Source organism: Mesocricetus auratus, unplaced genomic scaffold (genome assembly GCF_017639785.1).
Source record: "Mesocricetus auratus isolate SY011 unplaced genomic scaffold, BCM_Maur_2.0 Super-Scaffold_6730, whole genome shotgun sequence".
Lineage (NCBI taxonomy): Eukaryota > Metazoa > Chordata > Mammalia > Rodentia > Cricetidae > Mesocricetus > Mesocricetus auratus.
The window spans coordinates 81,501,444-81,522,280 of NW_024429184.1; the positions used below are offsets into that span (position 1 = coordinate 81,501,444).

Below are 20,837 nucleotides of genomic sequence, written 5' to 3' on the forward strand. Positions count from 1 at the left end.
AGGGTAGACCTTGCTTAGATAACTTTCCCGTGTGGTGTGGAGAGGGAAGAAGAAGGCAGACCCTGGTAACATTGCTTGGGTAATGCCCACAGTGGGTTGCCTTGGTAACAGCCTCTTCTGGAAACAACACCTGGGGATGTTGGGGGAGATGGAAGAGCTGCTATTAGTTTATCTTGTAGGAGGGGCATGGAGGGAGGAGGAGGAAAGGTAACTCAAATTGGAAATGCTGAGTGGCAAAGATATTTGGGAACAAAGCCATACTGCCTAGGAATCAGAAGAGTTCCAACTCATGTGGCATGCCAGTGGACATGCCAGTGACAGCTCAGAGTGACCTGTCACTGGGAGAGTAAACCCCAGCATTCCAGGGGCTGATGTACCACTCTGATAACATCATCCTCTACCCCACTCTCTGGAAGGGCTCCAGTATCTTCCTTGTCTTTCTCCTGAAGCCCAGGATGTAATCTTTTTTATGTTGCCAAAAATATCAACCCAAAATAACCCGGATGATGACCAACCTTTCATAACCAGGGCGTAGATTTTCATAGTTAGAGCTAAAATGGGAATTATAGATTCCCCAGGAAAGGAACCCTGGTATGTCAGTTGAACTTAAGTCTTAGAAAGGTTAGGACAAAGGGAAGGGTAGGCATGTTTGAAAAAGAGGAGGAGCCGGGGCACGTCAGAGGAGGAGCGGGGGCACGTCAGAGGAGCGGGGGGGGGCACATCAGAGGAGGGGGTCATGTCAGGGGAGGGGGGCATGTCAGAGGAGGAGGGCACGTCAGAGGAGGGGGGCACGTCAGAGGAGGAGCGGGGGCACGTCAGAGGAGGGGGGCACGTCAGAGGAGGGGGCACGTCAGAGGAGGAGGACACGTCAGAGGAGCGGGGGCATGTCAGAGGAGGGGGCACGTCAGAGGAGGGGGCACGTCAGAGGAGGAGGACACGTCAGAGGAGCGGGGGCACGTCAGAGGAGGGGGCACGTCAGAGGAGGGGGCACGTCAGAGGAGGGGGCACGTCAGAGGAGAGGGCACGTCAGAGGAGGGGGCACGTCAGAGGAGGGGGCACGTCAGAGGAGGAGCGGGGGCACGTCAGAGGAGGGGGCACGTCAGAGGAGGGGGCACGTCAGAGGAGAGGGCACGTCAGAGGAGGGGGCACGTCAGAGGAGGGGGCACGTCAGAGGAGGGGGCACGTCAGAGGAGGGGGCACGTCAGAGGAGGGGGCACGTCAGAGGAGGGGGCACGTCAGAGGAGGGGGCACGTCAGAGGAGCGGGGGCACGTCAGAGGAGGAGCGGGGGCACGTCAGAGGAGGGGGCACGTCAGAGGAGGAGCGGGGGCACGTCAGAGGAGGGGGCACGTCAGAGGAGGGGGCACGTCAGAGGAGGAGCGGGGGCACGTCAGAGGAGGGGGCACGTCAGAGGAGGGGGGCACGTCAGAGGAGGGGGCACGTCAGAGGAGGGGGCACGTCAGAGGAGGGGGCACGTCAGAGGAGGGGGCACGTCAGAGGAGGGGGCACGTCAGAGGAGGGGGCACGTCAGAGGAGGGGGGCACGTCAGAGGAGGAGCGGGGGCACGTCAGAGGAGGGGGCACGTCAGAGGAGGGGGCACGTCAGAGGAGGGGGCACGTCAGAGGAGGGGCACGTCAGAGGAGGGGGACACGTCAGAGGAGGGGGCACATCAGAGGAAGAGGGCACGTCAGAGGAGGGGGACACGTCAGAGGAGGGGGCACATCAGAGGAAGAGGGCACGTCAGAGGAGGGGGCACGTCAGAGGAAGAGGGCATGTCAGAGGAGGGGGCACGTCAGAGGAGGGGGGCACGTCAGAGGAGGGGGCACGTCAGAGGAGGGGGCACGTCAGAGGAGGGGGCACGTCAGAGGAGGGGGCACATCAGAGGAAGAGGGCACGTCAGAGGAGGGCACGTCAGAGGAGGGGGCACGTCAGAGGAGCGGGGGCACGTCAGAGGAGCGGGGGCACGTCAGAGGAGGGGGCACGTCAGAGGAGGAGGCACGTCAGAGGAGGGGGCACGTCAGAGGAGGGGGCACGTCAGAGGAGGGGGCACGTCAGAGGAGGGGGCACGTCAGAGTTGGGAAAAGAACAGAAGGCACCTGGAACCAAGCTGATGGCTCAGTTTGCACCCTTTCCCATGCCTACTTTCTGTTGTCCTCTGTGGCCTTTGTGAGGCCAAGTGTAGTTAGGACTGGGGGCTAGAGTGTAGACTCACAGAGGGGAACTGTCTCTAGGGATGATGTGAGGTGGAGAGGAGAGAGATCTGGAGTCTGGGAAAGAACGGGACCCAGGGGGAGGGAAGGTAGACATGGCTAAGGATACCGCAGATGAGAGGGCGCTTTGCCAGGTACCAAAGCAATGTGACCAAAGGGAGGGAAAGAATGTGCTTAAAAAATGGCCCTAGGAATTTCCCATGCACCATGCCTGCTCCAGTGTAAGACAGATGGCTTTGCTGGACGGGAGTTGGAGGAGAGCTGGGAACATATTTGTGATGGATTGTGTGTGATTATTAAACACTGTGTCTAGCCTGTTACCTCTATTGAAATCTGGCTGTTGTCCCAGTTTCACAAATGGGTACAGCAGGAGACGGGCAGTATCTTGTCAAAGGCATGGGCACTGACCATTCACAAGCTGGTCGTGTCCTTTATGTGTCCTTTAGAACACAGTTTGACTGACAGGACAGCCCCTTGAAACTTCACTCTGCAGTTGTCATAGCACTGAATGGACCTCCGGAAGAGATACGAATGAAAACCTGGTGCAGCCTGATGTCGTCAATCAGGAACAGACTCCTGGGAGTCTAATGCCCCGCACTTCGTTGTCAGCGTGTTTAAGACACAATACAATGTGGGAAAGGGTTTCCAGGCAACAACCAGTCCAATTTCAGGTGTACAGTAAAGCTTAAGGTGTGACTACATAGAAACTCCTTTACAAAGTACATTGACTATGAGGGTGGGCTAAAGAGCTTAGGATCTAGTGTCTGTCCATCTAATCCGTGTCTGACCAATAGCATAGAGGTCAGCAGGCCATAAAGTACATGTGACATCTCCCGTAAGGATGGGCAATGGTCTAGGGAAGGAAGAGGATAATCATTCTGGGGAATCTGGGTGAGGTCTGCCTCTGTAGCAAAGAGTTTCTCCATAGATTAGCAAAAAGGTCACCAGGTCATTAACAAAATCCACTCCCTGCCTTCTGGGTGAGCAAACAGGTATTTTTATCTCCTCCATTGAGAAGAGGCCCCTGTGTGTTTTAACATTCCTGGTTTCCCTAGTGATCTGTAGGAGCAAAGAACCTTTGTGCCCCCAACAGAAACAGGGGCATTTAATTCACTTAGTAGCTGAGAAGTTAGTTTCTAGTATTTAAGTGCCAGCGACTGCTCTGCCTCTTTCCAGCTGTGCAGACTTGAACAACGGCGCTCAGCCAGTCTGTGCCTCAATTTCTCTGTTTGTAAGATGGAGGTGAAACCATAGAGGGCAGGCTTGTACAAGGACTGTCAGCAGGTCCTCCAGTGGCCTCTATCCCCAGGGTGTCCTGATGCTTCTTGTTCAGGCTCTTGTAAAGCAGAATCCAACAGTATTGGTCCAATCAAATCAATCAGCCTCTTGACCCAGGCTGACCTTCTCGCTGGCCTCATTTATCCTATGGCTCTCAGGATCCATCCCACCAACCTTCTCTCTTGCTTCTCAAGGTCATGATACTGACACCCTCCCCCAAGTGCCTCCACCATTCAGCCCCGATTCACTTTGCAAGTCTCAAGTTAAATGTCACTTCTTCAGGAAGTCTGCCATTGTTCCCCAAAGTAATTGGCCTTTTTGTTACCTCCACTGTGTGGTTTCCAATCAGAAATGCATTCCAGTTGAGCTCTAGCCCGTCTTTTCGCCACATCAGCCTGTCCACCGCTGAACCGTAAGTTTCATAGGGGCTAAAGACTGTTCCTACTTTATTTGCACCTGAATCCCCGCTGCCTGGAACACAGGGTTGTTAGATAAATATTACATGGAAATATTAAATATTAAATAGTACTACGGGCAAGCGCTTTGGACAGTGGAAAGTTGCCTTGCAAATGTGTTTTCATTTTACTTTTATTGCTATCTGTGGGGTTACCAAACAATAAAAGAGCTGTCTGCAGCAGCTGAGACTTCCAGAAGAATTGAGCAAAACAATTTGTAAGGAGGGCTTACTCAGAATGCTTCATGGACTATGTGGTTTCTCTTGCTGGGACTGCGCCTCAAGAAGGAAGAAAGAAAAGTGAGTCTGAGGGGACCTTGTGTTTTCAGTCTTAGGATTTAGCATCCTGAGCTTGTCAGTAAGTGACCTGATGGCCAGAGAAGAAAAGAGGGAACTGCATACCAGGGCTCTGCTTTCAAGGTCTGGCTTTGCTCTAGTGGACTTCTAACCTACCTGTTTGACAGCCTGCCTGTAGGTGATGCCCAAGAGAGTATATAGTTACCAGGGTTCTACTAATGATCTCTTCTGATCGTGACACTCATGTTCTGTGCTCTGGACCCGCGGTCCTGTAAAACCTGCCTCCGCCCCCACCTCAGCTCCCACAGGTCCCCTTTGGTCACTCCTCTGTCTCAGTTCCTCGGCTCTGTCCTGATGTTATCTCTAGTCCACCCCTGTGTTTGCTACTCAGCCATCAGCTGCTCTCTCACTGTCCCCCTTAGGCCTCCTGCTCTTGTCTTGTGCTACTGGCCATGGCTCCCTGGCAAATCCCACTCTTCAAGAGGTGTTCCTTCAGAAATCACTGTCCTGAGCCCTTCTCCCAAGCGCTTTCCATTCTCGGAACCTAGTCCCATGCCTACCCTGCATTTTCATTTGGTCTTCGCCTTTTAATGTGGTTGGAGCTGTACATAGCTGGGGACCTCAGGGTCAAGTAGCCGCTACACTTTTCTTGGAATTCTCAGTCTACTGGGAGAAAACCCTGCTGAGAAAGGGAAACCTGTGGGCTGGCTGTCACAGGTGTGTGCGCTGTGAACAAGAAGGAAGCATTACTCTGGAAGGTGTCATTTCCCCTGAAAAGGTGACAGTGACACCAATCACAGAATCACATGTACATGGCTTTTCACATTCTAGGAATGTGGTAACTAAGAACTATCGCTCCAGCCTGTGAGGCCATGACATCAGAGTTGAGGGGAACACGGGTATGTGTCTAAGTGGGGGTGCTGTGACCCCTGGGAAGCTCAAGCTTGAACCTCTGCAGTGGAGAGGTGTGAAAAAATGTCACAGTCCGAGAGGGAGAAGAATAGATGTCATCTGGAAATAAAGCAGAAAGGAAGAAGGGTATGGGGGCGTACAGCAGGCGATGGCAGAGAGAACCTGCTCACTGAAGACCCAGCTGACGCTAGTGTTTCCATTACAAGGAAGCAGAAAGAAATGGTCTTCTGTTCCACTGCAGCCACGGTGACAAGAGGTGGCATAAGCATACTTCATTGAGAGATAACCTAGCCTGGTGGCTGCCTGGGTCACAGCCCTATGAAGAGATAGAATTTTAAGCTAGGAAAGGCCCTAAGCCAGTGTTTTTCAACCCAATTTGACGAAACTTTATCTCCAAAAATATTTAAGATTCATAACAGTAGCAAAATTACAGTTATGAAGTAGCAACAAAAATAATTTGATGGCTGGGGGTCACCACCACATGCAGAACTGTGTTAAAGGGTCGTAGCATTAGGAGGTTGAGAGCCACTGGCGTAGGCACAGGCACTGAGGCATTCCTGCCTTTGCTCCCAGGCACCCGTGCTGCCCACTTGAAGGGGGTTGTTTGGGCCCTAGAGCCAGGAGAATGTGAGCCTCCATGTCCGTGCGCATTTGAAATCCTAGTTTGCCGTTTCAGCTTCAGAACTAGAAACAATTTGCATCACTAGCAAAAAGAAACTTTACTTTCTTAGGGGTAAAATAAACCCTGCTTCTAAAGCAGTCCTCTTTCAACCGGAAGCTCACTCGGGTCTCTGTTCCCTCTGTATTCCCAGTGGGCAGAACTGCACTCAGCTGGCCCGAGGTGGACCTGTTGTGGAGAGATGGCGTCTCACTATGCTTGGACTGCATACCACCACCTCTCCCTGCTGCCTTCATGGTCTGGGGCAGCTCTGGCCACGGTGCAGAAGCCCACTGCTGTGCCTTCTACTTCACGCCCTAAGTTTCCTGATCCCATGGCACTAGTGAGGGCTACTTGGAAGTAGGGTTGGGGTGGCTGCAACTTTTCCCAGGCTACCCCCAGTCCTGCCTAACTCCCCCAACCTTCCTGGTGCATGGAGGCTCCAGGTCATACCAAACGACAGAGCCTGACTCTGGCTGGTTTTCAACACTGTTAGCTCCCAAAGTTCTTTACCTGGGACAGGTAGGAAGGAAAAGGCGAAGAGAATGTTCTATGTGTCTCCTTCCTGCCCACTGCTGACCAAACTTTCCACTGCACTAGCTGGGACACCAGCCTGGCCCTGGGTGCAAGTCCCATCCTGTATTCCCAGCTAAGTCCCTCCATCATGTGGGGGCGAGCCCAGGTCCTGATCCAGGGAGAACTGTTCAGATTAGTGCTGTAGCACATGGGTCCCACTGCTGTTAGCTGTGTCAAGTTTCCAGCATCTTCTGCAATGAGGACTTTATCAGGGTGCAGCAGAGGTTCCTAAGGTGACAAGAGGTGGCATAAGCATACTTCATTGAGAGATAACCTAGCCTGCTGGCTGCCTGGGACCAGGCAGCCCTATGGGATGGTGGTATGCACCAAGTGCTAGTGACAGTTGGGTGACTCAGGAAGGGAGACAGCGACCCTGGGTGTATGGCTTCCATAGTCTTTCCTCCCAATGTCAACCACCACCCCCCTCCTGGTCTCTGTTCTCCCTTCCTGGCTGGTCCTCTTTAACACTAGGCCGATATGCTGGTTTGTATCACCACGACTCTGAGTGAGCGGGTTCCTGTGGATATGTGTAGCATAAGACTGTCCACACCTCTGAGTCATTCACTGTCTTGGTTACACCTGAGAGGAGAGAGTCTTTTTTTATTTGGCTCTCCTCAGACTAAAATGATACGGAGCTAACTGTAACCATCAGATCCTGGCCTGGCCCCATGTGCCAGGTGCAGCACTGGGCACAAGGCCTACACATCTTCTTTGGGGACAGGGCCAAATATCCTGGCAGTTATGGTCATCGAAAGGCTAAGGGGTGCCTGGATGGGGCTGCTCCCCACACAGGCAGCTGTGAAGTTTCCTTAGAATTGGAGAATTCCCTCTTCGAGGTTGGAGTGAGGCTCCTGAGACATGGTAGCCTTGAGGTTTCAAGGGCCTTCTCCAGGGCTGTTGAAGGGTGGAGGAGCTGAACGCAGTCGGGGCAGGATGCTCTAGGGATGCAGCTTTGGTGTGCCCTCCCCCAAGCTAGGGGGGGTGATCTTGTTAGTGGTGAGCCTCTCTTGCATCTCCAATTGTCCTCTGGTTCACCAGCTAGACATTGATCTGACATCCATGCCCCATCTGAAATGAAGAGATGTCCAAGTGCTTGTGTCTGCCCCAGAGAAAATCACACAATACTCAGGGAGAGTCCTTTGTCTTCTCTGAGCCTCAGTTTCCCCACCCAGCCCCATGGTTAATCAAACTTCCTTCCTCTCCTACAGGAGATGCAAACACACATGGGACTTTTCCAGGCCTTTCCTAATTCGCATCTTGGACTTGGTCCCTTTAAATTTCGTAGACTGCTGACTCCCCACCAGTTACACTCTCTGTCTACTACCCAGCTAATGCATGCTCACAGCTGCCCTGCTCGTCCTCATCGGCCTAATCATTTACAGGGGTGCACTCAGAGGCCAAACGAGCTAATCCTAGAGCAGCGGGAAGAGTTCCTCTTCCCAGCAATTACACCTGCCTGTGACAGTTTGAGTAAGAAAGCAACAATTCCTAGGCCATTCAGGGATGTCACCATTGAGTAAATCTTGGGGCTGGAAGCCAGGAGGCATAGATTCTAGTCCTGTATTACCTGTGAGCTTCCCACAGCAGGGGTCTTTTCTTTGGAGAAGGGAAACAAGCACTTGCCTGGCCTATTCACAAGAAGAATAAAGGCCTATGGCGAATTTACCCAGGAAAAAATGTACCAACCAGGAGCACAACTCAGGGTATCAAACCTCAAACCTCCCAGGGTACTCCGTACCACGCTCTAGGGTCCATGTAACCCTTTCTCATGACTTGCATATATCTCAGCATCCCACTAATTGCAGGACTCTTCGTATGGCAAAAGGTGAGTGGCAGTCCATGCGCCCACCATTGAGCATATTTTGAGCCTCTTTTGGGAGGGGGCTGAAGGGAGGAGCCTAAGCGATCTTCAGGTTATGTTACCCACACCTCTCTTCCAGCACACTGAGGTACCCAGCTGGGGTTGGCATGTATAGGAAAGAGGCGTGCTGGCTGTGTCTTACACACTGTACCCTGCCACCACACACCCAACATCCTGTCCCCTGGCCTTCTCTGTTAGCATATCATCTTCATGGAAAAGGTTTTACAGCTAGTGTCAGAACCATGCGCCAGAGAAAGCTGAACAGAAGACCTGCTACTGTGCACTTTCTCAGATTGCCTCTCAATCAGGAGGCACCAAGGAACGTCATGGGTCTCTTGGGGCGGTGTGATTTTTGAACGGCATTCTGCACTCACAAGCCTCTTGGTCTCGATGGTCAGGACTCCTTTGGGGAGGCCATTGGTCCATAATCACATGATGTAGGGAAGATAGAAGTGGCCAACGTCAGGTGAGGATCCCCCAGAGGGAGAAAACAAGGTGAACACAGTGAGCAGTGGCCTGATGGCCACACGTATTTCCTAGCTGAGGAACAGTGTCGTGTGACACTGGTTTTCCACCCGCAGGCATGGGGTTTGTTGTTGGTGTTGGTGTTTTTTCCTCAGTTAATTTGGTGTCACTTGGAAAAAGATGAATATTTAGCCTTAAGATACTACAAAAGTGCGGGGGGGGGTTGTTCCTACTAATTCCTGGCTCACCACAAATGGAAGAGGAAGGGTTGGCGGTTAATGTCATCATGGGCACAGGCTGGAGTAAAAGGAGGAGGCACAGGTCCATTTGCCTTTTCTGATCTAAAATCGAGCTAACGCTGACTCCTGTGATTACACGGCCTTTGCACATCTTGCCCTGGGCTCTGGGTGAGGTGGATGTGATCCTATTGAAGGTCCCCAGAGTTTGGTAGGAAAGATCAGGTGTAAACTCTGGGCCTTCCCAGGCCGGTTCACAGCGAGTAAGCTCTCAGCTCAGAAAAAGCAGTGACGCCCCAAGGAATTGCAGAGGCACCTGGATGTCCTGGTTTCCCTTTAGGACACAGCCCAGCAAAGCCAGCCACAAACAGACCCCACCTAGCTGCCAAAGTCACCATTGTGCTGTTAAATTCTTAAAGAAGCCATCTTCAGCTGGCCAGGTGGCATGCAGCTGTAATTCCAGTACTAAGGAGGCCAAAGTCAGGATCATGAGTCCAAGGACAGCTTGGGCCACATAAGAAGACACTATGTCACACCTCCCCACACCCCCACAAAAGAAAGAAATACCCGGTTTCTATTCTCCTAGATTTCCTTTAAAGAGAGCAAATGGGAAGTTTTGCATTTAATCTACAAAAGCTAAGTACCGGGGTCATCTGAAGTCAGAATTGAACCATTACAATGCACCCCATCTCCCTGGCATACCCTAGAAGCCATATTCCAAGTCTCAGGCTGGGCAGGTGTCTCTACACTGCTGGCACTGTTTCCATGGAGACCAGTTCCCACACTTCATATAAGGGAATCCATATTGTTCCCTTTCCTCGGCTTCCCCCAGATCCGGGCTGGAGCTTCCCCCTGCTATTTCAGTATATCCCAAGTCCTGGGAGCTCTTTGTTTCCCTGGGATGGTTATGTGACGTTCTAAAAAAGAAATGGTGGCACACACCTTTAATCCCAGCACTGGGGAGGCAGAGGCAGGCAGATCTCTGTGAGTTCAAAGCCTGCCTGGTACTCTACATAGTGAGTTCCAGGACAGCCAGAGCTACATAGTGAAATCCTGTCTCCAAACACTAAAATAATAATAATGAATAAGAAGCAAAGCCTGAAGGCTCCAATTTACTCTTTTGTTGAAGGTGACCCCCCCACACACAAAGTATTTCACTAAAGCCCCCTGTTGCTTTATCTTTAACTCCTACTCAGAGAGGAGGACTGCGGGAGGGATCTCCTTTGTTGGGATCCTCATGAGCATGTTCTTTAGGAAACTTCATGAGGGAACTGCAACCCATGGCAGATAGTATGACTGTGTCCCAGGGACACTAAGTGTCTTGAAATTAGAGTGGATTCACAGACTTGACCATCTCTCTTGACAAGAAAGCTGGAGTTGGGCACCCATAGATGTGGCTCAGCCACTCACGGTTGTCAACAAGCTCCACGGCTCATCTGCCACTTCTAGAGTGCTGGGTCTGGTCCTCTGGCTTTACTGCACGTGTGTCACATGGCTGCCCTTGCCTCAACAGCGATTCCTCTACAGCTGTGTCCTCAGATGGGAGGTGGGGTCTCTTGCTCCTGGTTGGGGGAGGTCTCTCGCTCCTTGGGGGAGGGGCTTCCCAGGTCCCACCCTGAAAACTTTCTTTTAAAGCTTATTGTTAGGAATTCATACTGTGGTCACCCAAAGTCAATTTCTGCCCACAGAGAATCTGATTACAACTGTTCTAGATTTAGGGTTTTCAGTGGGTTTGGGTTTGATACGTACAATTGCCCTCTGGGGTCTTAGGGGCTGTATGAGGAGCAACCAGGGAGTGTCATTTTTGCATGTGGTGGATTAGAATGGGGTTAAAAGTTAGGTGCAGAGCTGGCAAGATGCCTCAGTGGGTAAAGGCACTTGCTGTATAGCTCTGACGACCTGAGTTCAATCTCCAGGTCCCACATCAGGGTGGAAGGAAAGACCTGACTCCAAAGTCATCTGACCTTCACATGCGTGCCATGGCACCATCGTGCCAGCAGTCACGTGACATCGTGCACACATATACACAGTAATAATAATTGCCTCACAAAACAAGAAGGGAGCTGTTGACCCTGAGCAGAAACCATGTAGATCACACAGTGAGCCTGGTAGGGACTTTAACCCAGCAAGTCTTCACGTGACTCTGGAATGAGACACTGAGTCAGGCACTGGGTGGCTTCTTAATACTAATCTTCGTCTGTTGAAACTTCCCAGCAGACGGAGCTGACTCAGTGCCATAGCCAGTGTTTGGAGACACTGCTGAGTATTTCTGGCATACAGTGGGCAGAGGCCGGTGCTCAGGAGGGGCCTTGCTGACAATGATGTGGACTCAAATGTCCACTATACTGAGACTTAAAAAACCAGGGGTAGAGACAGCTTCTCCGTGGCTGAACTAGATGTGGCTTCTACTCATAAGGAGGAAGCACTAGTGACCTGGGTAGGTGGCCAGTGTCCACCAGGCAGGACCTCTGAGTAGTCAGCTCACTTGGAGAAGTCTGGCCACGAAAATATTTTGGCCCTTGGTAGAAATGGCTTACTGATCTTCTCTCAAGAACCTTGGAGTCAGTCAGTCAGGCCTAAGTGTGGCCTAAATGAGTTAACCCGAAATTGTGCGGCTTACGGCCTGTCCCACTGGAACTTTAGCCCCGGCTGAGAATTGATTACAGGTTTTGGGGGCGTTGGGGAGAAGGCGGGAAGCAGTAGCTGTGAAATGTCAATGCCTCACAGGAAGTTCTTTCCTGCTGAAGTCAACAGCGTGAGGTTTGGGAGGTGCTGAGCAAGCAGAGGGGTGAGTCTAAATTTAGATTTCCCAAAGACAATTTGTAAACCAGAGCCCCGGGAATCCCAGAAAGGGACAGGTGGTCCGTACCACCTCACCTCTGGTCTGCCCCGATCCGCTAAAAAGCTGCCTGGTGAGAGAATAATTCATTGGAATTCTGGGAAGCTGTCAGTAAAAAACCCGGCAAAAGCTGGGGTCCCACTTCTGGGAGGCCCAGGCTAGGGATTTTTATTTCTGTGTTTGCTGTGGAATTGTGGGAGCCTGCGCTGCCCTCAGGGGAGCTACATGCATTTGTCTCGCTGTCCTCGTCTGAGCGCAGCTGAGTCAGTTGACCTTTCTGTGTTGTACAGTGAATGCCAAGTCCTTGGTTTGAAATCATATCTGAATGACCAGTCTTTGCAGCGGAACCTGCTCCTCCACGCAGGAACACATCTAAATGCCATCTGCCCCTCTCTGGGGGTGAGTAGCCCTGCTTCTTCTTGGCCTATCATGCCAGAAGTGACCAGAGGGGATGCTTCATAGCAAACTGCCCATGGAAAGTGGCATGGGGTTTGCAGTAGACGTTACAGAGGAACTAAGGAAAGAAGCATAGAGAGTAAAGCAGTTTCCAAAGAGATGAGTGGCAGGAAACTCAGGTGGGACTACTCGGATGAAGGCCACCTGCATAGGGTGTTGAAATTCTAAGAGACAATACTGGAGTGGCAGATGACACTGAGCAGGTCAAAGTTCAATTGCAGGACTATGGATTTGTCTGCTGGTTGGGTGTTATGGTAAGAAGAGCTGACTGAGCACGTTGCACTCGCGAGCACACATGAGGCAGCCCACCATGCAGGATATGTGCTGAGAAACCTGAAAGGCACAGTCAAAGAAGCCAGTGAGGATTCCGAAGGGTCATTTAGATTCCCAGGAGGGAAACGATGTTCTGCAATGGAGCCTTCCCCAGGTGACATGTTTCCTATGTGCTTTAGCTTCGGTGCATCGGGAAGAGCTCTGGGAAAGAACCAGGACACACAGGGAAGCCAGTCCCTCCCACGGGGTGGGGGGCGGGAAGAGGAACGACTTTAAAAATAAATGAAGCCCTTCTTAATTATTCACAGATTATCTGCATTGCCAGCAAGTCCTCCTTTGAGCTGTTTGTGAAGTCGGAGGGGCCCTTCCAATCTCTGTTTACCACCCAGAGGGAGCTGGAAAGGGGAGGAGGCTTGGGCACCTCTCCTGCTAGAGAGATGTATGTAATTAGCTCCCCTTGGGGACCAGACCGAATGAGGCCCATTCTGGAACTGCAGGATGCTCCAGCTCAGGTGGTATCCTCTGACTTGGCTGCTGGAGTTGGGATAGAACCAAGACACACGCACTCTCTCTCTCTGTGTCCCTGTCTCTCTCTCTCTCTGTCTCTCTGTCTCTGTCTCTCTCTCTCTCTCTTCCCCCTCTCTCTCTGTGGGGGTGTCCCTGAGTTAGGTGTTCAGGAGGACTTCACTACACACAGACTGTAGCATTGTGTGTCTCACTGTGCGTGGCCAAGCGGCTGAGGCATCTGCATACAATGAAGGTTATTCCCTTAGCCAAGTGTCAGTCTCGGGGCTGACACCACTGAGCCACTGCTGACAAAGCCTCAGTTGTCCACCTGAGAAGGTGAGAACTTGGATCAGAAGCAGCCTCAGAGGACACTGGGGGACAGGTGTCAGTCACTAATGGAGTTGCTCAGTAGACTACTTAGAAGCCTGGCCCTACACTATAAAGGTGACTCCTAGTCACAGAAGCCAAGGAGGACAGTACGGTCTGCAGCTAAGGACAATGGGACTTGGCTACTTGGACTGTTCCCAAGTGTGAAGTTTTGTTAAATCTACTATTGTTTTGCCTCTGGGCCCAATAAAAGCTTCAGAGGGCAATGGTGGTAAATTTGACAGGTTGTCAAAAGAGTTGGTCTCATTCAGGTGTGAGGAACGAGCTGCTAGACAGCAGCCATGATGGCTGACATCTGTAGAACTAAGCACTTAGTATATTCCAGAGCCTTGGCAAATTTCCTTGTTCAGAAACCCTCAGAGAGCACAGGGCAGGGAGCAAGGGTGCAACCCAGGAGATGGCTCCTTCCATAATCTTACCACACAAGCATGAAAACCTATGTTCAGCTCCCCAGAACCATATAAAATCCTGTAATCCCAGAGCTGGGAGAGCAGAGATACGAGGATCCTTGTGGCTTGTTGGCTAGCCAGTCTAGCCAAAGAAAGGAGCTCCAAGATCAGTAAGAGACCATTCCTCAGGGAACAAGGTGGGGGCGTTATTGAAGAAGGCACCTGGGTTCAACTTCTGGCCACCATCTACACAGATGTGTGCCTGCATGTATGACCCTCAGTGGGCGTCTCTCTCTCTCTCTCTCTCTCTCTCTCTCTCTCTCTCTCTCTCTCTCTCTCTCTCTCTCTCTCTCTCGGTAGACAATGTTTAGTAAGAACATGTTTACTAAAAACGATACAATAAGTTCCTGGAAAACGCCTTCCCATGAAAACCGCCCTGACCTCGACCTTGTCCAAAGACTAACCGCACCTTCAAAAACCCACACACATCCACCTCTGGGGTCAGAGCAGAACCAGCCAGGGTAGAGGAGAGAGCAGAAGCTTCTCTGGTGGGAGCTTTTCTTAGGAGGTTTTCTTGAACCTTTTTGGAGCCTGTTTAAAGTTTTCTTTATATCATTGAACGAGTCTCTGTGTTGTCAATCCCCGACACCCTCCGCACGTTCTCGGACACAGGCCGTGCAGCAGACGTGACAAACATGCATGCACGCACGCACAAGCTGTAGTTTCAGAGTATTAAATTCATGGTTGTTTTGCTTCATTTATTATTTGTAGAATCGTATGGAGTTCAGATGGGAAAGTGTACTCGTGGGACCCTGCACTGTGTGAAGCTTAGATAGATGAGGGAGGTGGGAATTAAGAATTGAGGAGACTGGCTAGGTTCCCTCTGCACTAGATACAAAGTCCTATCTCTATACACCCATGAACTCTGTACATTTGAGAAACATGTCACACTCTTGAAGTCACTATGTTGCCTTACTTTTTGAGTTCTGAGTTGACCTGGCTAGGGTATGTAGGGTTTCCCTTAACCCCCTAATATCCTATACCTGCAATTTGAGTTCACAGGCATCAGAGGTGAAACATCAAGTATGAATGTGGCCAACTGCTTTTAGCAGTTAGGTCCCTAGTGTCCCTGTCATAGGATCAGCCATCCCTGATGCAGCATTGCCTTTGGGGTAGATAGCCCCTTTTCTGTGAGTGGCAGCAGAGTTTTCTTATAGCTCTGCATCTGTGTTTCTGCCACCTGTGTGGAAAGGAAATGCTATTAAATCTCAGTCCAAGGAGAATTTTCTCTTAAAATATCCAAAGGCATTTGCAAAATAAGGAAGGGGCCCTTGTGGGAAAACAAGATTATTGAGCCCTCATCGTTGGCTATAACTGGTTCCTTTCATCTCTCAACCTTCCCAGCTAGTGCTTGCTGATGTGTGTGAGTCTGGAAAGCATAACAGATGAATCTTGCAAAGGTCAAAAGGGATGACTCCCCCGCCCCACCCCCCTGCACATGTTAGCCCTGGGGAAAGAGGCACTGACTGACATAAAAGCACTCCATCTGATGGACTTATCAAATCAGCCCGTCCTTTCTCCCCCGCCAGGCCACTGCTGCACACAGCATGAGGGTGGTGAGCAGTGTGAGGCCGGAATCCCCTGAGCAAGCAGCGATTCAGCTGGCTGGACAGATCAAATAACACTTGGGCTGGTTAACAAAAGACGCAAGTGGGAAGGTGTTGGAAGCCAGAGTGTGGAAATTTACCCAACATTGTGTCTTTGACAGGGAAAGGGACTCTGTCTGACAGCTACTGCGTTCCTGCGGCCCTCCCGCATCCAGTGGGGCAGTCTCAGTCAAGGCGGCGTAGAAGATTGGGTGAAAGAGGATGTGCCCCCATCCGAAGCCTCTGGAGGGTCCTGGCCTGGACTTGGGACAGCGGGTGTGACTATGGAGCTCGTGAGCAAGCGTGGCTCTTTCTAGCTCTTCACTCACAAGACTGGTTGGGGTTTGGGGCTCTAAGGGAACTTGTCGAAAGATAAGCTGGAAGAAATGAAAAGAAGCCCCTAGAAGCATCTAAGATCCCCTCTTGCTGCTCAGGGCCCAGAGGGGGGGCTGTGATCCGATTAAGCTTTGGACCCACTTAAGGAAAGCAGCATAGTTGAGCAAGAGCTCCTGCATTTGAGCCAGACAGGAGGATTCATGTTTTACTCTGAGATCCGTGGGGATAGAAGATAAGGACGCTGGCTTTCCCTTCTAATCATGCCAGATCTGGGAGAAGCATGAACCATTTTAAGCATCTAGGAGGGTTCTTGAAGCACAGGAGTTGGTGGCCAACCCTCCTGGTACAGTTAAGAACCGTGGCAGCATCCAGCACTTCAGTGAGCAAGGACTTGCGGCCGTCCCTGTCCCCTGGCAGCTGTGACATCACCAGGAGCAAAAGCACCTCTCGGTTGTGAGAGTTAACAGAATGAGGTGTGTGGGGGAAGCCACTAGCTGGAACTCTTCCTTTCCTGACTGCCTCTGCATCCCCCAGCCAGCCCCAGACCACTGAGTCAACAATGGCCGAGAAAGGTGACTGCATCGCCAGTGTCTACGGATATGACCTTGGTGGGCGCTTCATTGACTTCCAACCCCTAGGCTTTGGGGTCAACGGGCTGGTACTGTCAGCTGTGGACAGCAGGGCTTGCCGGAAGGTAGCTGTGAAGAAGATTGCTCTGAGCGATGCCCGAAGCATGAAGCATGCACTCCGAGAGATCAAAATCATCCGGCGCCTGGACCACGACAACATTGTCAAGGTGTATGAGGTACTAGGACCCAAGGGTAGTGATCTGCAGGGTGAGCTCTTCAAGTTCAGCGTGGCCTACATTGTCCAAGAGTACATGGAGACTGACCTGGCACGACTGCTGGAGCAGGGCACACTGACCGAGGAGCACGCCAAGCTGTTCATGTACCAGCTGCTCCGTGGGCTCAAGTACATCCACTCTGCTAATGTGTTGCACAGGGACCTGAAGCCTGCCAATATTTTTATCAGCACTGAGGACCTTGTGCTCAAGATTGGGGATTTCGGGTTGGCAAGAATCGTGGATCAGCATTACTCACATAAGGTATGTCTGCCCGGAGAGGCTGCTGCTGGTGACCTGTGGGATCCTCAAGGATACACACGGTGTTCCAGAGGGTTTGTCTTTCTCCATTGTAATCAGGAGATTGATGTTAGTCAGGGGGTGGCAGAAGGTGCAAGAAACATCCATGATTTGAAAAGTTGTTGGGGATGGAGGGACCTAATTCCTAGTCATGGCTTCGCTACATGTCTGTAGCCAGTCACTCTGGGCCGTACCAGTAAAATGTCAGACTAGACAATGTCTAAACTTTCTTTTAGCCCTGAGCCCTGTGGCTTTAATATTGGGTGGTTGATGAATTTCCTGTTGTGTCCACTGATCCTGAACATCATCTTCTTCTGTTACTGACTGTTCAGGATGCCCCAGCTGGCCCCCCATGCAAAGAGTATTATGGTCTGGTTTGTTTCACCTGTTCCTCTCACCAGGACTGGTCTATTCTATCAGTCAGTGAAGAATAAGCAATGGGGGAGGGGATAATTTGTTACACTAATGCTCACTACAGATCAGCTAGTGACTGCCCTCTTAGTTTCTTCCCTCGGTGTGGAGGGAAGTTATTCTTGAAGATGGTTCTGTTAAAATTCCGTATGGTGCGTCACTGAATCATCCCAGCTGCGCCGATAGTGACATGCATCACCACGATTTGTTTCCAAGGCTCAGGCTCCTCCTTCCTGACCTGCTGTGTCTTTGGAACAGCAAGGTCTCTCCTACCAGACATGTTGCCACTTTAGGGTGCCTGAGAGCCATGTTATGAGCTTGTGACGAGGTACCCCAAAACAGATCTAGCCTCCCAGAAAAATCTTTATATTTTGAGGGTTTTTTTTTATTAGAATAGAACATCCCATAGGAATCAGGTACCCCATGAAACGTTAATAGCCAAGGGTGAGAGCGGGCTGTGGAAGATGAGGATGTCTCTGACCTTGAAAATGGTTTAGCTCTATCTCTAAGGTCCTCCCTGTTCCTCTCCTCTGTGCTGTGGGAAGGCAGCACAGGCAAGAGATTCACACTCTCTGTCCACCCTCGCGGGCTGGAACTTGGATTCCTGCCCCAATTTCAGACCCCACATCAGGCTCACTGCCTCTGGCTTCACAACGCCACAACTTACTTTGCTACTGTAACCATGTGCTTGTCCTCTATACCCATTCCTGCAGCCCTGTCATCTATCAAGATTGACAACCCAGTCTCTAGGCAAAAAGCCCATGGCAAAGAAATAAAAGATTGCTCCTTCTCTGTCTTCCCACTAGTACAGACTGTTCCCTTTCCTTCTTCTAAATGGCTATGATGTCAAGTATTCAACCAATGGTTTTAACCCCAACTGGTTCTTTTTTTGGTGGAGGCAAAAAAAAAAAAAAAAGATCCAGAGACCAGAGACCCTACAACACTTCTATCTGGGATGCACCAAACCTTTTGTCTTTTACAATTTTGTTTATGTATGGGTGTTCACCTGCATGTATGTCTGTGTGCCGTGTGTGAGCCTGGTGCCTGAGGAAGCCAGAAGAGGGCATCAGATCCCCTGGAACTGGAGTTAACAGGTGGTTTTGAGCTGCTGTGTGGGTGTTGAGACTTGAACCCAGGTCCTCTAAAAGAACAGCAGGTGCGCTTAACTACTGAGCTGTTCCTCCTACTCCTAACAACCCTCTTGATTGCAATAGACCAGTACTCTTGGGAGTCGTCATCTGATGAGGTGATTCAGGGAGGCGTCTCAGGGAAGGAGTGTGGAGATGCATGTGTCGCCTACAGTACATTCAGGGAGATGGCTTCCTGGGTTGAAGATTCATCCCCGGATGACCTAAAACTCCGTCCTCATTGCCTTGGCCTCCTTAGTGCTGGGATCACAGGCGTGTCCCATCAGTCCCGATTGCTGAAACAAGTCTTGGGGTTTGGCATGGTATGAACAACCCCACAGTGTGAGGAGTTGAAGAGATGGGCTCCCTGCTGATGGCACTAATTTGGATAAGGAGCCTCAGTCCCCACCTTTGACAGAGCTGTGTAAAGAGGTAAAAACGTCGTCACTGAGCACCCACAGAGCCCAAGCACAGTTCAGGGTGCCGGGGCTGGAGAAGGATGGGGCTCAAGAAGGATGGGGCTCACATGACTCCACTAGTCATAATCCTGCCACTTCCCTGGGTGGGACTTTCATTCTCCCCAAAGGAGTTCATGTGTTCTCACTTCATCTCTTTAAGTGAGGGAGGGAGAAGGAAGAGGAGTGGGAGAGGGATAGGGAGAGAGAGAGAGAGAGAGAGAGAGAGAGAGAGAGAGAGAGAGAGGGAGGGAGGGAGGGAGGGAGGGAGGGAGAGAGAGAGAGAGAGAGAGAGAGAGAGAGAGAGAGAGAGAGAGAGAGAGAGAGAGAGAGAGAGAGAGAGAGAGAGAGAGAGAGAGAGAGCTGTGTGAGGTTAAAACAGCCACTATGAAATGAACCCGGTGTGTGTTCACATCGACCTGGTCCCCCGGGTCTGTCGGGCCCCACCCACCCACTGCTGCCGTCTGTCTTTTTCCGCTTTCTGCTTTTAGCTTGCTGCCCTCCTCTCCCTCCAGAGATGATGAAATGCCTCATGCTCGCTGCTTTTATTTATCCAATGTGCATTTAAATCAGTTCTCTCTTAATCCTCATAGTACAGTGAGGCTCTTAGGACAAACGGTCCATTTGACAACCCAGAGAAGTAGCTTTATGAGAGCATGAGGCTCTCAGGACTGAATGGCAGCGGGGAGGAGCCGGGCTTCTCACACGGCGAGGGCTCTTCCTAAAGTGTGCTGGATTCTGCGTGGGTGGGCACTGCCTCTGAGCGTTCTGCTCCTCCCTCTCATCTAGCACTGACCCGTCTCTACTCTACCTTGTGGGCATTTATGTCAGGGTCTGTTCTCTCCCTGGCGGAGTCCCATGCTTTTTGAGGGCTGTTTCTTGTTCATAATGGAATCTCACCAGTTCCTGAGATCTGGACCTCAGTTGATTTTGCTGGTTGTACTGGTCAGAGGGAACGACAGTGATCTTCTAACCTCATAGATAGGAAACTAGTGTGTTCATGGATCCCACAGTTGGAAAGTCTAACTCAGAAAAGGAACCCTATACTCTTCAGATGATAGCTGGGGTCAGATGTATGTACCTGCCGTGTGCATCGTGCTAGCCAGGGTGCTTGGAGGAGGGTGTCTACAAGCCACCTTTGTAAATGGAGTGCTTAACTGGTCTAAATAATGAAAACCTGGAATCAGATATAGAGGAAAATGATGAGAGATCAGAGAGAAGGAGCAAGCCAGAGCCACCTTTACCTCATTAGCTTCCCATTAGAAAAGAGAGCAAATTCCTGTTTCTTCCCACTTGTATCCTCTCTCAAGCCAGCTATCTCACTTCCTGTGTGTCTGTACAGATCTCCTGACCTTTATGTCTATGGTTAGCTAGTGGCAAGCCCCATCCTCTGATCTTCAGACAGGCTTTATTTGTGCAAGCAAGATATCAGCACACATATGCTCTGTGGACACTCAGTCTCTCTTGAAGAGGACCATTACTTACCCATATTTACCTTTTGCACATACTGATCCAGCCCAGGGCCAGAGTAGTCCAGTTAGAGACCTCTCATCTATGCATGACCCACCCAATCTGGTCCTCACCCTTCAGTCTTTCTTATGGGTAGATAGTGTCTCCTCTTCACACCAGCATCCTTCATCTGCTAGTGCCTTCCTAGGGCAGGTACCCACTTTGCTGGTCTTAGAAGAGATGCCAAAGGAAATGGCCATCTCTTTAATCAGCAGCCACACTAAAAGGGCTCCAAGGCACACTTGAGAGCCCTCTGGGGTGTTTATGCTATTTCTAGGGAATTTTTCCCTGGTCCAGGGGGCAGAAAAGTCTGTGTAACACAAAGGCAGGAGATGGCATGTGTGACAATGAGGAAAACATTCTTGGTTCTTCCTCAGCCTAGGAAACACTGGTACCTGTGCCACTGAATTGGTGAC

General features: G+C 51.0%; 1 protein-coding gene across 4 annotated transcripts in view; it reads left to right on the top strand.

Annotated features, from left to right (window-relative positions):
• Mapk4 (mitogen-activated protein kinase 4) overlaps window positions 1-20,837 on the top strand; it is a 131,232-nt gene that overhangs the window by 71,096 nt on the left and 39,299 nt on the right. For all 4 annotated transcript variants that reach the window (XM_013118060.3, XM_005076441.4, XM_013118061.3 and 1 more), the window contains exon 2: window positions 15,565-16,883. In XM_013118060.3, the coding sequence (XP_012973514.1) occupies window positions 16,338-16,883 (546 nt within the window). In that variant the 5' untranslated portion in view covers window positions 15,565-16,337. The remainder of the gene's footprint in view (window positions 1-15,564; window positions 16,884-20,837) is intronic.